At 46.4% G+C, this 15863-nt stretch overlaps 1 protein-coding gene across 1 annotated transcript in view; it reads right to left on the bottom strand.

Annotated features, from left to right (window-relative positions):
- Nucleotides 1-5919: 5919 nt before the first annotated feature.
- The window catches only part of LOC114590399 (methylenetetrahydrofolate reductase (NADPH)-like), a 256188-nt gene continuing 246244 nt past the window's right edge, over nucleotides 5920-15863 (bottom strand). Inside the window, exons 6-8 of the mRNA XM_077930986.1 lie at nucleotides 10306-10407; nucleotides 8853-8972; nucleotides 5920-6767 (exon numbers count right to left, since the gene is read on the bottom strand). Coding sequence (XP_077787112.1) covers nucleotides 6570-6767; nucleotides 8853-8972; nucleotides 10306-10407 — 420 coding nt within the window. The 3' untranslated portion in view covers nucleotides 5920-6569. The remainder of the gene's footprint in view (nucleotides 6768-8852; nucleotides 8973-10305; nucleotides 10408-15863) is intronic.

Genomic DNA, 15863 nt, shown 5'->3' with positions numbered 1-15863 from the left:
GGAGCAGTTGAGGTTTTTGAAGACATTGGGGATTTTTGAAGCTTTTCCAAAACTTATTTTGCAGCCATTTGAGGTTTCTGAAGACTTCGGTGGTTGATTGTTGAAGCTTTTCCAGAACTTCTCTTGCATCCATTTGGCAAGTTAAACTTTTAAAACTTTTTTGGGGGGTTTTGGATTTTGGGTTGGGGTGTTTGGGATTCAAGGCCTTGGTTCTGGGTTTTAATTTCTGTGTGGTGGGTGGCTGGGTGCTTTTGAATTTTTTGGATTTGAAGCACATCACTGATTTTTTTCTCTTTTTCTGAGTTTACGAAGGTAAGAGCTGTGCTGCCATGGGACCCAAGAAGACTGCTGCTGCGGTGGCCGGCGAGAGGAAGAAGAAGAAGGTGACGCTGGAAATGAAGAAGGAGATCATCCGGAAGCACGACGGCGGAATGCGTGTGGCGGACATCGCCAGGGAGTACGGGAGGAATCCATCAACCATCGGGACCATCCTGAAGATGAGGAAGAAGATCCTGGCGACTGATGCAGCCAAGGGAGTCACCAGGATCGTGAAGAACCGCCCAGCTGTTCTGGAGGAGTGCACGTGGCACATGACGTTGGGAACTTTTTTGATACGAGGGTCATTTCGCCTTTCAGGGAGGTGCTGAAAAGGCGGATGAAGCAGCAGACTATGGACAGGTTCTTGAGCAAGAAGCAAAGAGTGGAAGAGGAGCCTTCTTCGAGTGGTCCCCCAGAGTCTTAGAAAATGTACTGTACACTTTGTTGATTTTTAAATGTTTTTCTGTCATGTTTATAAAGTTAATTTATTTTCCCTTCAATTTTTGAACTGCTCTTTACAGTATGTGTGACTTTAAAGAGCAGTTAATAAACTGTTGTTGTACCAAATTTGGCTTTGTTTGGACTTTTTTTGACCATAGGAACGCATTAATTGATTTTCAATGCATTCCTATGGGATTTCGTGATTCGCAAGACGAAAAATTCGCTAGACGACAAAACTTGCGGAACGAATTAATTTCGTCTTGCGGGGCACCACTGTAGTAAGAATTTCATTATACAAGGTCTGGGATAAGTACTACAGACTATTAGAGCCCAAAATACCCTGGTGGGCATCCCCAGTGGAGATGATAACGGTAAAAAAGACAAACATGGGCACAAATTGGGCAACTTACCAACAATTAATAAAGGTAGAACAGGGCCAATTAAAAATCAAATTGTATGAAGAAATTAAACAGTATTGTAACGGCTGGATTCAATATCACCAAATAGTGCATATATTTAATCAGGATAAGAAAATTGGTTTTGGAGAAAAGAAGTCATTCTTACAAAAGGAATTAGTACAAATGAATAAAAAGACCCTATCTAGGGTGTATGATCTACTTTTGGAATGGGAACTCAAGGATGAGATGATAAAGGACGTTATGATAAAGTGGGCGCAGGATTTTGGCCACAACATAATGTTAGCTGTGGAAATTTGACATCAAGTTCACAGCATGTTATACAACAAGGGAGAATCTAATGAAAATGATCTACCGGTGGTACCTAACCCCTGCCCCATGGAATCGCCAAAAATCTATAAGCAAAAAACCAATGTGTGCTGGAGATGTAACACCGAGAGAGGAACAATGTACCATATATGGTGGGGTGTAAGGAGATAAAAAGCTTTTGGAACAAAGTTCATGAAGAAATCATTAAGGTTTTTAAAAAATCATTCAACAAGAAACCAGAAGCGTATGTTGCAAGCATAAAATTTTGATTCTTAAGATTTTAGGCTCTTCTAGCCTTAACAATTTAAGCATTATTAGGATACATGGTTATACATAAAGCATATAATCTTGATTCTTAAGATTTTAGACACTTCTAGCCTTAACAATTTAAGCATTATTATCAGTATTTATGGTTATACATAAAAGGTAAAGGTAAAACTCTTCCAGGTGGCCTTGCCACATTCCCCCCTTTCAAGCTTAGAAACAAGTCACCGTTGTTTCTCCAGCTTGACTCTCATGTTGAACCCCGGTATAGACAACTGTGTCTCTCAAGGGGATCTCTTCAGGGGGCATTTCACAAATTAGTCAAGCATACTCATGCTCTTCTTCTGCCAGGGGGGGGGGCAGGGCTCGGTATATGGCCATGATGTGGGTTTCAGTGAGATTCTTAATGCTTTGGGCCACCATTCCTCTGACTAGAGATATGCAGCAAGGGGTGATGCAAAGAAGTATTAGGAAGACTAAGCCTCCTACCGCAATGGCGGTCAAAAGGCTATGTAACCATCCTACTCCTGGGACCCAAGACCACATCCATTCCCAAGGATTCTGACTGGGTTGGTTATCATTTATAAGGGCCTGTAATTTTGGCAACTCGTCCTCAATAGTGTTGTTGAGGACATGAAACTTCACTCTGCAGTTGCCTTCCGGGACTATTTTACAAAAACCTCCTGATTTGGCAAGGAGATAGTCAAGAGCAAGTCTATTAGCTGCTGCTATCTGGTTCAAATCCTCAATCTCGGACTGCAACTGTCGGAGGATATGTGTAGTGGCATTGATGGCTTTCTCCAACCTGCATGTTAGGGCAAATAGTGCTTCACGATTTTGTTCAGCCACAACTCCCGGATGTATGCCGATGGTGAGGATGCTAACGAAGCCTCCACCAACAGCACCCACAGAGCGGGCCAGGAAAATCTCATCACTGCACTGTTCCCCTTGGACTTCTCTCCTCTTTCTGTTTCTAAGAGAGGGTAGAGGAAGAAAAGCCTCCACAGTCACAGGGAAAGTAAAGGCACCCATTCCCACACATTGATAATTACCAGGGTGGTAATCAGTGGTTAGTCCATTATACAAGAACCAAAGATTGGGGTCCTTGATCAGCCAGCCAGAACAGATGGATCCCTGTCCGGTGAAGTTGACTGTATATTGGGGAAAGTATGGATACAGATCTGAGGATGTGGTGTTGCTTTGGTAAGAGGCGTTGAAGCAACCCCACAACCAAAACTTAGCAGTGCACTGTGTGTAATTTCCCAGCCAACCTTTATGTTGGTGGTGCTGGACATGCGGCCAACCTTTCCAGGTTGCTTCAGGTTAAGAACGGACCTCCAGAATGAATTAAGTACTTAACCCAAGGTACCACTGTAATGGAATTTATATACCCCCCTATACCCCGGGGTCTCAGGGCAGTTCACAGAATAAAATCAAGATATAAAACCATAAAAGACATAATAAAAACAAAAACCCAATAGCCCCCCTCAAAAAGAAAAAAACCACTTAAAAAGGGGATAGGATGCAAATCAGATCAACCAAAGCCTTGGTTAAAAAGGAACGTGATTAGGAGTATGCACGATTCTAGTCCAGGGATCAGCAAACTTTTTCAGAAGGGGGCCGGTCCACTGTCCCTCAGACCTTGTGGGGGGCCTGACTATATTTTGGGGAAAAATACGAACGAATTCCTATGCCCCACAAATAACACAGAGATGCATTTTAAATAAAAGGACACATTCAACTCATGTAAAAACACGCTGAGGCCGGATTGAGAAGGCGATTGGGCTGGATCCGGCCCCCGGATCTTAGTTTGCCTACCCATGTTCTAGTCCTTCTTTGATACCCCAAGATTCCAGAGTACTGATTCTAGTCAATAACCCAAGATTCTAGTCCAAACTTTGTGTCATAAATTCATCCCCAGCGGCAGCTGAAGAAGACAGCTTAAGGACATAAAGTGGCCTGGATGAGGCCCATCTAGTCCAGCACCCTGTTTTCACAGTGGGAAGCCCCCAGGCAGCTTGACTCCTGTGGTTTCCAGCAACAGGTAATTGCTTCTCCCAAAGAATGCTGGGAACTGTAGTTTCCTAAGGGGTGCTGGGGATTGCAGATTGTAAGTGTTATGTATGTACTGAAGTTCTCACCCTGGGCCAGCAGGGGGATACTGTAGATAGTTTTCACTCAGGTCCACATATGGGATTGAGAGTGACATTCAGTGATTGGATAGTTACAGAGAGTGTTTATATTTTATTTTCGGTTTTTCCCCTTGCCAAATATATTTAGATATACCTTTTAGCCATGTGTTGAAACAATCTGTCTAGCCAATCACCGGAATCAATTGAAACAGAATAACATTCTTGGCAATACAGTTATCTTTATAGTCGACACTACCTAGTAGTGAAAGATCCATTCTGCTCCAAATTTGCAAATTTAATATCTTCCCGAAAAGACCCTGATGTTGGGAAAGATGGAGGGCACAAGGAGAAGGGGACGACAGAGGACGAGATGGTGGGACAGTGTTCTTGAAGCTATGAACATGAGTTTGACCAAGCTGCGGGAGGCAGTGGAAGACAGGAGTGCCTGGCGTGCTCTGGTCCATGGGGTCACAAAGAGTCAGACATGACTAAACAACAACAATATCTTCCCAGGTTTTCAAATAATTATCTTTAAACAAATTTATATTGTTTGCTGTTGCCCATACACCTAAATACTTACCCCATGGCTGTGATGGCAGCCTACATTTAAAGCATGGGCTTCACCCAAAAAATTCTGGGAACAGTAGTTTAAGGGTGCTAGGAATTATAGTTGCATGTGGGGTAAACTTCTGTTTTTGGGATTCTTTTGGGGTAGCTTTTGGGACTTTTTTGTTCAGAGGAAAAGTGAGGAAGAGAGGCCACATGGATAGAAGCTTATAAAACGATGCACAGTTCGGAGGAGGTGGAAAGAGAAGTTTTTCTCCTCCTCTCACAACATCATGGTCATCTAGCGAAGCTGAATGTGGGAAGAGTCAGGGCAGAGATAAAGAAATGCTTTTTCACACAGCTGTGGAACCGTTAAACTATGGAACTCACTGCCACAGGAGGCAGTGACGGCCACCAACTTGGATGGCTTTAAGAGAGGACCAGACAGATACATGGAGGAGAAAGCTATTGATGACTTAACCACCATTCTGGCAATGCTTTGCTTCCACGGTCAAAGGCAGTCAGTCATGCTTCTCAATGCCGGTCACTGGGAACTAGAGGAAGGAAGTGGACTTGTGCCCTGGTCTTATTTGTGCGCTTAAGCAAGACAAAGGAGATAGTGTTGGACTTTCGGAGGAAGAGAGAACTAGCCCCGCTGTACATTGGGGAGGGCTGTATGGAGAGAGTCTCTTCCTTTAAATTCCTGGGAGTTTATCTCAGTGAAGACCTTACTTGGAAAATCAATACAACCCAGCTGGTTAAGAAGGCCCAACGGAGACTTCATCTCCTCAGTGCATTGCGAAAGAACAATGTCAATCAACATTTGATTGTCCTTTCATACTGCAACATAGTGTGGTACACTGGTTTGACATCAACTGATAGGAGGTGCCTACAGAGGGTGGTGAATACAGCACAAGATAAACTGCTTCTGGTGCAACAGGACACCGTGATGGACCAAAAATCAGGCAAAGTCGTGCTGAAGTCACGTTTCCATCTGGCATGTTGGTTCAAAAAGGCACCCAAACATTGACGTCAATCCTCAGGAACTCTTGTATTATCTCAAGATGCCGCTGAACCTGTGCCCCCGAACAGGCCTAAGCCATGCAAAAGTGATTCTTCTGTCCACCATCTTGTTGCAAAATGCTGCCCAGCTTTCCAACAGCTTAAAAAAGTGTGCCCCCACTCCCTCCAGGAACCCCTAATGTAGAGTTTGGCAACAATATCACAAGAAACTATGCCCCCAAATGGGTAGAGTCATGCCGGTGTCATGCTTTGTTCCGCCATCTTGATTCAAAATGGCGCCTGGCGCCCATATGTTTCTGCCCCACAAGTCCCAATGGACACCAGCCATGGGTGATTTTTTTTGGGGGGGGACCATGTTGCCATAACTCCCTGCATTCACCATGCTGTGCCCCCAGCCACACTGCTACAACGTGAGTCCCTAGTAAGTCCCAAGCTCTCCCTCCCGTTCTTTTTTAAAAGGCAAGTCAATGTAGGCATCAACTACATTTTATTTCATTTCGATTTCACTTCTCTCCTTCCCTTTACAAGCATTTTAAATACTTCCCCCTCCCCTGCAAGAGAAAACGAGAAGACGCAGGAAGAAGACCACGATCCTGCGCCTTTATAATAAAATAAAAACAAAATAAATAGCCGGCCACACACTGCGGCTCCCCAGAGGAGGGCAGTTGCGTCGCAGGCGGCTGTGCTCATCCTGATTTTCTGCAACTCCCGTTCTGAACTAGAGGCTTGTGAAGCCATCAGTCCCATTGATCAGAGGCTGCGCACTGAAGCAGCAGCTGAAAGCTTTCTTTTTTAGAGTGCAACCCAGAAACATGGGGGTGGGCCAGACAGAGATTTGGGGTTGGGGTGGGGATAAGGATTTCTAGCTGCCATTAGTATAAGGGGGAAAGGGATTGTAATAACCCAAGAAGGGCTCGAAAACATCCTCAGAGTCTTTTGGATCAGAAGGGAGATGTGCCTGTCTTAACCGGCCTCCCGCTTTGAAGGCAATGGGGGGAAATTCAGCCAACGGCGCCCCCTAGAGGAGTGTCTGGGCCACTGTGGTTCCAACCTCGCATCCCTAAGGTTTTTGACTATGCTGCCAGCCAAATCTGGGAGGCTGCGTGCCTTTTCTCAACTTTCAAGGTTCCGCCGGACAGTTCAAGAGCGTGTGCACGTCTTCCAAGACCTGCCAGAGGCAGCTGTCCAGGGGGAAGTCGTTGTCCACCAAGTTGACCAGGTAATAGTTGTCGTGCATGTACTGGAGGATCATGCGAGAGGGGGACTCCTCTTCGTACAGCTTGGCCCACTGCTCAATCCACAGGGCAAAGGCCTCATCCTGTCCGAGGGGGGCAGAGAGAGAGAAGCAGGTCACACTTAAAAACAATTTGAGGTGGGGGTGGGAGTGCAGGAGGAACTATGGGAAACGAATTATTATTATTATTATTTATTGAATTTATATACCGCCCTATACCCGGGGGTCTCAGGGTGGTCCACAGAATAAAATAAAATCAAGATATAAAATCACAAAATACATAATAAAAAACAAAACATTTTAAAAGGGCCTAGGATGCAAATCGGATCAACCAAAGGCCTGCACTAAAAAGGAACGTTTCTGCTTGGCACCTAAAGGTGGATAATTATAGAAAAATTATATACTATATAATTATAGTAAAAATAGAAACAAACCAAAAAAGTTGGGGGAAGTCTTTGAGAATTTGAGATGTATGTAATGAACGAAAATGAAAAATGAATAATTTTTTTTTTAAAAAAAATGAAGGCACCAGGCGAACTTGCCTGGGGAGAGCATTCCATGGACGGGGAGCCACTGCAGTAAAGGCCCCTTTCTCGTGTTGCGACCCTCCAGACCTCTCAAGGAGGAGGCACACGAAGGAGGGTCTCGGAGGATGATCTCAGGGAATGAGCGTCTGGAAGAGGCTGCATTATGCAGACTCAGACTTATCGGCGCAACTCGCTCAGTGTTGCCTGCTCTGGCCAGCAGTGGCTCTCCAGGGCTTCAGGCTGGGTTCTCCCCCAGTTCTCCCCGGAGATGCCAGAGACTGAACTCGGGGCATTCTGCGTGCAAAGCAGATCCCCTTGCGCTGAGCTACAGGCAGAAGAAGCTGCCTTAGACAGAGCCAGACTATTTGGTCTGTCACGCTCAGCACTGCCTCTACTAACTGGCAGCAGCTCTCCAGTGTTGCATAAACAGGGACATTTGCCAGCTCTACCTGGAGGTGCTGAGAAATGAACCTGAGCCCCTCCTGCATCCAAAGCATATGCTCTACCCCTGAGCTATGACCCTTAGCATTCAGAAAAGGCACCTGCTTAGCCAATGTGACTAGATGTGACCATATGAACCTACCCTGACCCTGATATCATCTTCTGAGGCTCTCCTTTGTGCGCCTCCGCCTTGAGAGGTCCAGAGGGTGGCAACACGAGAACGGGGCCTTCTCTGCAGTGGCTCCCCGTCTGTGGAATGCTCTCCCCAGGGAAGTTCACCTGGCGCCTTCATTACACACTTTCCAGTGCCAGGCAAAAATGTTCCTTTTTAACCAGGCCTTTGGCTGATCTGTTTAATATCCTATACTAAGGTTACCAGATTTTTTTCAATGAATCTGGGGACACTTTTCAATTTCAATAGGAATGATATGATTTTGTCAGGGGACTGATTTGTGAATCTAGGGACTGTCCACAGGAAAACGGGGACGTCTGGTAACCTTATCCTATACCCTTTTAAAATGTGGCTCTTTTCTGAGTAGGGTATTATTGGGTTGTTGTTTTTATTCTGATTATATTTGTCTGTGAACCACCCTGAGACCTCCGGGTATAGGGCGGTATATAAACTCAATCAATCAATCAATCATCATTATCAGGGGTCAGCAAACTTTTTCAGCAGGGGGCCGGTCTACTGTCCCTGAAACTTTTTGGGGGGCTGGACTATATTTTTTTGGGGGGGGAATGAATGAATTCCTATGCCCCACAAATAACCTAGATGCATTTTAAAGAAAAGGACACATTCTACTCATGTAAAAACACACTGATTCCTGGACCATCCATGGGCCGGATTTAGAAGGCAATTGGGCCAGATCCGGCCCCCGGGCCTTAGTTTGCCTATCCTCCACCACCATCATCATCGATGGGCCACTGCTCTGATCCAGCGGGTTCTTATGTTCTTATGACTTGATACAGACCTATGAGTTCACTGAACCTGTGCAGGCAAAAGTGGGGGTTCTACCCCCAAGTTGTTATTAGAGGAGCAGAGGTACCCCGGTACCACAAGTTCTAGGGAATAGTAATTGGCACCTTGTACTTCTGTTCACATACATTTTCCACGGAAATTTACCAAAGCCCCAGATCTGTACCAACAGGCTAAGAGTTTCCTGGGTGTTTGGGGCAGGGCAGGGAAGAATAACCCTCTTACCTTCCAGTACATGAAGCTAACCGGGTCTACAACCGTCGGCTGAATGATCTCTCTGCCGGGGAAGATGCCCCACGTTACAGCATTGGGTTGCATTTCATGCGCGTTGGTGATGTTCTCACCCTACCGACGGGAAACAGGAGGTTGTTTAGAAGGAAGAGAGGGAAACAGCTGCATCACGGTTTTGTATACACCTGTTAACTTGCTGCCAGGCCTGTACAGATCTCAAGACACGGGTGGCGCTGTGGTCTAAACCATTGAGCCTCTTGGGCTTGCCGATCAGAAGGTCAGCGGTTCGAATCCCCGCCACGGGGTGAGCTCCCGTTGCTCGGGCCCAGCTCCTGCCAACCTAGCAGTTCGAAAGCGCCCCAGTGCAAGTAGATAAATAGGTACTGCTGCGGCGGGAAGGTAAACGGCGTTTCTGTGCGCTCTGGTTTCCGTCACGGTGTCCCGTTGCGCCAGTAGCGGTTTAGTCCTGCAGGCCACATGACCCGGAAAGCTGTCTGCGGACAAATACCGGCTCCCTCGGCCTGAAAGCGAGATGAGCTCCACAACCCCATAGTCGCCTTTGACTGGACTTAACCATCCACAGGTCCTTTACCTTTTTTCTTTTTCTTTTTTACAGATCTCAGGCCCAACTGAACAGGCCTCGGTCCAGTATACCTGAAGGAGCATCTCCACCTCCATTGTTCTGCCTGGACACTGAGGTCCAGCGCCAAGGGCCTTCTGGCGGTTCCCTTGCAATGAGAAGCCAAGTTACAGGGAACCAGGCAGAGGGCCTTCTCGGTAGTGGCGCCTGCCCTGTGGAACGCCCTCCCGCCAGATGTCAAAGAGGAAAAGAACTACCAAACTTTTAGAAGACATCTGAAGGCAGCCCTGTTTAGGGAAGCTTTTAATGTTTAATAGGTTATTGTATTTTAGTGTTCTGTTGGAAGCTGCCCGGAGTGACTGGGGAAACCCAGCCAGATGGGTGGCGTATAAATAATAAATTATTATCATTTCATTATTCCTCCCTGCATCCAGAAAACTCCTCCAGGGAACGATATGCTCAGCTGATCAGATTCTCTGGCTAAACAGGAGGCATTGAAACTGGGCCACAAGGAGGAGCCATGAACCCAATGCCAATTGTCCTAGCAGAGGCTGAACAGTTCTCAAAATATTCTCCAGAGATCACAAGCAGAGGGTTTGCTCCCCACATACGCTCTCCGTCCAAGCATCCCAAGTTTCCACGGAAACGTTTTCACTGCCAGCCTACCAGAGGAAGGACCAGGGTCGGATTAAACCCAGTGGAGGCTCCTAGGCAGTCAGAATCTCGCAGGCCCCCTCACAAATTATCTCCCAATTTTCTTTCAAGATCAAATCAATATTATTTTGATCCGTTGTTGAGGGGCCCCTAGGCTCGTAGGCCAGTGCCCAGTCTGTCTGTTTGGTAATCTGGCACTGAGGAAGGACGCACCTTGACATTGACAATGTGGTAATTCACTCGCTGGCCGTAGTTCTTCAACACTGTTTGGAGGGCTCTGACGTTCTCGCTGGAGGTGAAGAACTCCAGGTAAGCCTGGAAGGAGTCGAGAGAGGAGATGTTGACACCAAAGAATCCCAGCAATGGCACAATTTAAATGTTTAAATTAACTTGGGGGGGGGGGAGCAGAGGTTTTTCTATTAGGAATTGTAGGTGCCGATATTCCAAGGGAGCAGAAAATACTTTTTATGTATGCGACGACAGCCACCCGGTTGTTACTGGCCCAGAGATGGAATGAAGACAAAGTCCCTAATAGGGAACCCAGAAAATGGTGCGCAAGGCCTTATATAGACATTTTAAATTCCCTGCCCTGTCACTCAAGACTACCCGTCCATACATCATACCTACATCACAGAAAAGGCGGTCTACAACAGAAATTTGAATGCTGTTGTTTTTCCTGTTTGCCAGCTTATCTGATAATGCCTTATTTGATTGCCTTTCCTGGTAGTCTGGCCATTCCTTTGAGATGGTGATTTCTCAATTCCTGAGACAATGGGAAGGCTCCCTCACCCCCTCCCTCCTTGCAGAGAAAACATTTGGTCAGTTTGGGAGTCAAAATGGTTTCAGGTCGGTCTTCCTGTGCTGATCTATGTATGTGCTTGGTTGGTACATTTATGAACATTTCTTATATATATAGGACCTTAATGGTTGGTACATTTATGAACATTTCTTATATATATAAGACCTTAAATTTTACTATTACAATAGTACTGCTTGGCTGTCCCTTTATTGGTCTGTGATTGTGTTAAATCAATTTTGCTCTACTTCAGTGTTTCTGCTACCATGTGGAGCAGAGCAGCTTAGAAACAGCAACGCCAGTTGCCTCTCTGAAGAAAAAGACCCTCCTCCCCACCCCACCCCACCCCCCCAGTTCACATTGGGATTAGCTTTGGGGCACTGAGCAAAAGTCTCACTTGACCTTAATCTTATTTGGATTAAGAGAGAAGGGAGACGGTACCAAAAAAAAATAATAATTGAAAAGGGTTGATCCAAAACCTGGATATTATTAGGAATGCTTTTTTTGTTTCAACGGAAAGGTAAACTAGATAGACTGGGTTTCTCATTGTGGTCAGAGTTTTTAAAAAAGGGGGGAAAGGGGTGTGTGGCGAAGATCAAGAGGCTGCTTTCGAAAGCAAGACAAATAATACAAGCGCTCTGGTGGCTCACTGGGAGGGGAGCAATTTCGCAGCGGGGGTCCCCGTTTAATGGGGGCCGGTGACACAGCGCCCCATGGGCTCATAATGAGAGCTTTTGAATCCGCAGCCCTGCATCCTTTTGTCTCGCAAGTGGCAGATCTGCTAGCCCCCTGCTAGCATTGCTTAATCACCCCACCGCTTGCTTTGTAGCCAGCTGGCGCTGAGGATCACAGCTCCCCCCACTATATACTCGCTCATTGTAAGGGGCTTGTCACACACACACCCCTCCCTGTCCCCACACTTCAATATTTCTGAGGCGGGGAATCTTTCTTTTCCTCTGCTGCTTCTGACACCTGCCGGCACCGAGCGGCCAGCCTTCTTTGATTTAGCCGGCCTTGGCTACGCCCTGCCACTTGAGAATTGCTTGGGCCAAGTTACAGCTACAGATCAACTTTTCAAGCTAAAGGACGAGGGGACGAGCCACAGCCCAGTGGCAGAACACCTGCCTGGCATGCAGAAGGCCTCGGGGACCAGGTTGAACCCTCCGCATTTCCAGGTCTGCCTGGGAGAGAGTCTGGTCTGAAACGTCAGAGAGCTGCTACCAGTCCGTATGGATGAGACCGAGCTGGACAGAGCAATGGCTTGACTAAGCAGAACACAGTTTCCTATGTTCCTGTGTCTAAAGAGAAGGGTTGAAAGGACCTGTTGATGGCATTTTACCATTGCACTGTGGAGAGTGTATTATGGTCTGTGTGTGTGGTTTGGGAGCTGCACGGTCAGGCGAAAAACAATGCTGTCCAGGGTTGTAAAGACTGCGGGGAGAATAACTGGGTGCACTCTTCCCACCTTGGATCAATTCTATTCTTCCAGGTGCCATAAGAAAGCTGCAGAGAGAGTGCAGGATAGTGCGCTACCCGGAAATGATCTCTTTCAGCTTCGGCCTTCTGGAAGAAGGTACAGGGTTATAAAGACTAGGACTAGCCGCCTGAACACTTCCAAGTTTTCGGCGTTTGAGAACCAAGGTGTTTGAGAACCAAGGTACCACTGTATATGACTTCATGTTAAAAGACAACTAACTTCCTGTGTTCCTATCCCTACTGAGCGATGTATACCATTTCCTGAAACTGGACCCTGAACAGCAGCCTATAAACATGTCAAACAAATCTACCTTCCTAATTTGCCATAGCACACGACTTGGAATCGCAGAACTGTGGAGTGGAAGGGACCCCAGAGGTCATCCAGCCTGACCCCTGGAAGTGCCTAAAGCTTTGCCATGAAAGGCAGTGTGGTTCTTCCTTTCACACAAAAATTGATCTTATGCAAGAGGACAGAACTGCTTGGACTGAGAGATGGAAGGGAAGGAGAGAAGAGCATAATGTCCCCAGCCATGTTACCTTTTGGAAGACGTAGCCTCCGTCGGGACCCCAGCCCACAATCGGGTCGGTGGAGGGCTTGCCGTTGATGTTCGGCTGGGAGTTGATGGTCAGGATCCCTCTCCTGTTCACCTTGGCCAGCTCTTCTTTCATAAGGTTGGTCTCGGGCGCCAGAGGTTCATCGTTCCAAGGCAGGCAGGTCACCTATGGGGGGGGAGGGAGAGAAAAACTATCAATATTTTGGAAAGAGGAGAGGGCAGGTTGGGTGTGCACACAAATGCACAGCTTTCTCCCATGTTTCCAAATCCCCTTAAATTTTAAAATTCCTTTCCCCTGTTATACCTCAAGCAGACACACACATGTGTTAACCACCACAATAATTTATTTGTACAGTGATACCTCAGGTTAAGTGCTTAATTCGTTCCGGAGGTCCGTTCTTAACCTGAAACTGTTCTTAACCTGAGGTACCACTTTAGCTAATGGGGACTCCCGCTGCCTCCGTGCGATTTCTGTTCTCATCCTGAAGCAAAGTTCTTAACCTGAGGTACTATTTCTGGGTTAGCGGAGTCTGTAACCTGAAGCGTCTATAACCCGAGGTACCACTGTACTCTGCCCATCTGACTGTGTTGCCCCAGCCACTCTGAGCAGCTTCCAACATATATTAAAAGCATTATTATTATTTATTGAATTTATATACCGCCCTATACCCAGGGGTCTAAGGGCGATTCACAGAAAAAAATCAAGATATAAAACCACAAAATTAAAAATAAAAACAACCACCCAATAGTCCTCCCCTCCAAAAAACAAAAACCAAAACCCCACACCTTTTAAAAGGGCGTAGGATGTAAATCAAATCAACCAAAGGCCTGGTTTAAAAGGAACTTTTTTGCCTGGCACCTGAAGGGGTGTAATGAAGGCGCCAGGCGAACTTCCCTGGGGAGAGCATTCCACAGATGGGGAGCCACTGCAGAGAAGGCCCTGTTCTCGTGTTGCCACCCTCTGGACCTCTCGAGGAGGAGGCACACAAAAGAGGACAAAATAAAACATTAAAAAGCTTCTCCATACGGGGCTGCCTTCAGATGTCTTCTAAAGGTTGTAGAGTTACTCATCTCCCTGACACCTGATTTTCCAAGTCCCTTCAAGCACCTTTTAATGTGGGGCTGTAGCTCAGCAGTAGAGAAGGGCCTGCTCAGCATGCAGAAGGGCCCTGGGTTCAATCCCTGGCCGGGTAGGGCTGGGAATAGGAGAGCCATTGCTGCCAGTCAGTGTAGGCAATACTGAGGTAGATGGAACCAAAGTTCAGACTTTGTACAAAGCAGCTGGTTCTGTTCCTACAATTCACAGCTGCGGAACAGAAAGCAACGCCTGAAACAAGACCATCCAAGTGTCCCTATTTTCCAGGGGCAGTTTTGGATCTACAGAAGCCGCCCTGGTTTCTGATTTGATTCCAGAATGTCCCCCTTTTAGAGAGTCCCTATTTTCATCAGAAGAAGGCTGATCGCCGAAGAATTGATGCTTTTGAGTTATGGTGCTGGAGGAGACTATTGAGAGTCCCATGGACTGCATGAAGATCAAACCTCTCCATTCTGAAGGAAATCAGCCCTGAGTGCTCACTGGAAGGACAGATCCTGAAGCTGAGGCTCCAATACTTTGGCCACCTCATGAGAAGACAAGACTCCCTGGAAAAGACCCTGATGCTGGGAAAGATGGAGGGCACAAGGAGAAGGGGACGACAGAGGACCAGATGGTTGGACAGTGTTCTTGAAGCTCCCAGCATGAGTCTTGAGGAGATTTCACCCCTCCCATATCCAAGAATCTCCTGAGGAGTCTGCTGATTCTCCAGAGAGGAGGAGGCGTGTTCTGCTCTCTACTTATTCTGCTCCAGCACCACATCAGAGTCAGTCAGTGTGTCGGAGAGAGAGAGTGTTAGAGAGAGATTGTGTGTTTAGAATAAGGTTGCTGCTAAGAGCAGCTGTAGACACTCAGTGCGGTTCAGCATTCATTTATGCTTAGACCTACTTAGCTCTGTATATAGTTGTATTATAGTTGTAGATAGACTAAAGAAGATATTCTACAGAGCTGCTCTCCAAGTTGTTTATATACTCTGCTAGACTCTGCTGTACTCTGCTGTGCGACGACTGTCTTCTTGTGAAAGTGAATCCGGTGCTCACAACTCTAAGCTGTGAGTCCACAGCACTTTGACCTGTTCCTGTCCAGAAGGTGGTCTCTGGAAGTGCAACCCAGCTCGCCTGGCCCAGTTGGGGGTGAAGTGGATGAGTCCAGTTCGTGGCACTGGCTCAAGGGTGATGCTGACAAGTCTGACCAAACTGCGGGAGGCAGTGGAAGCCAGGAGTGCCTGGCGTGCTCTGGTCCATGGGGTCACGAAGAGTCAGACACGACAAAACAACAAAATTTTCATCAGAGAAATGTTGGAGGGTAAGGAGTTATGCGACCCTCTCCCCCAAGCCAAGGAGATAAGTAACTACACGACTTTGGAAGACATCTGAAGGCAGCCCTGTAGAGGGAAGTTTTAAAAATATTTTATCAGTTTAAAACTGATGGAATATGCGCAGCTTGAGGACCTAACATACAGAATAAGAGAAAGAGAAAAACACACATTTAAAGAAGATTGGAAAATGTTTATTGAATATATGGGGGCGGTGGGATTGTGTACACTTGAAAACGTTGACAGCATTAAGATAAATTCACCAGTGTAAATAAGTTTTGACGGATGTAATAATGGAATACTGAATGGTTTAGTTTATGTAAAATATGCAGGGATTTATGTTATGCAAAATGAACCACGGAAAGAGAAGAAGGAAAGCCATTGATATTTTAAGGAGGTTTGAATATTCTAAAGTGTAAATCAGAATATATGTGTGTGTGTGTGTGTGTATTTATATTTACACACACACACACACACACACACACACACACACACACACACACAAACAAACACACACATATATATATACACATACAC

This window comes from Podarcis muralis, chromosome 7 (genome assembly GCF_964188315.1).
Source record: "Podarcis muralis chromosome 7, rPodMur119.hap1.1, whole genome shotgun sequence".
Classification (NCBI taxonomy): Eukaryota; Metazoa; Chordata; class Lepidosauria; order Squamata; family Lacertidae; genus Podarcis; species Podarcis muralis.
Note: the sequence above shows the minus strand (reverse complement) of the source record. Positions and strands in the feature narration are given on the sequence as shown.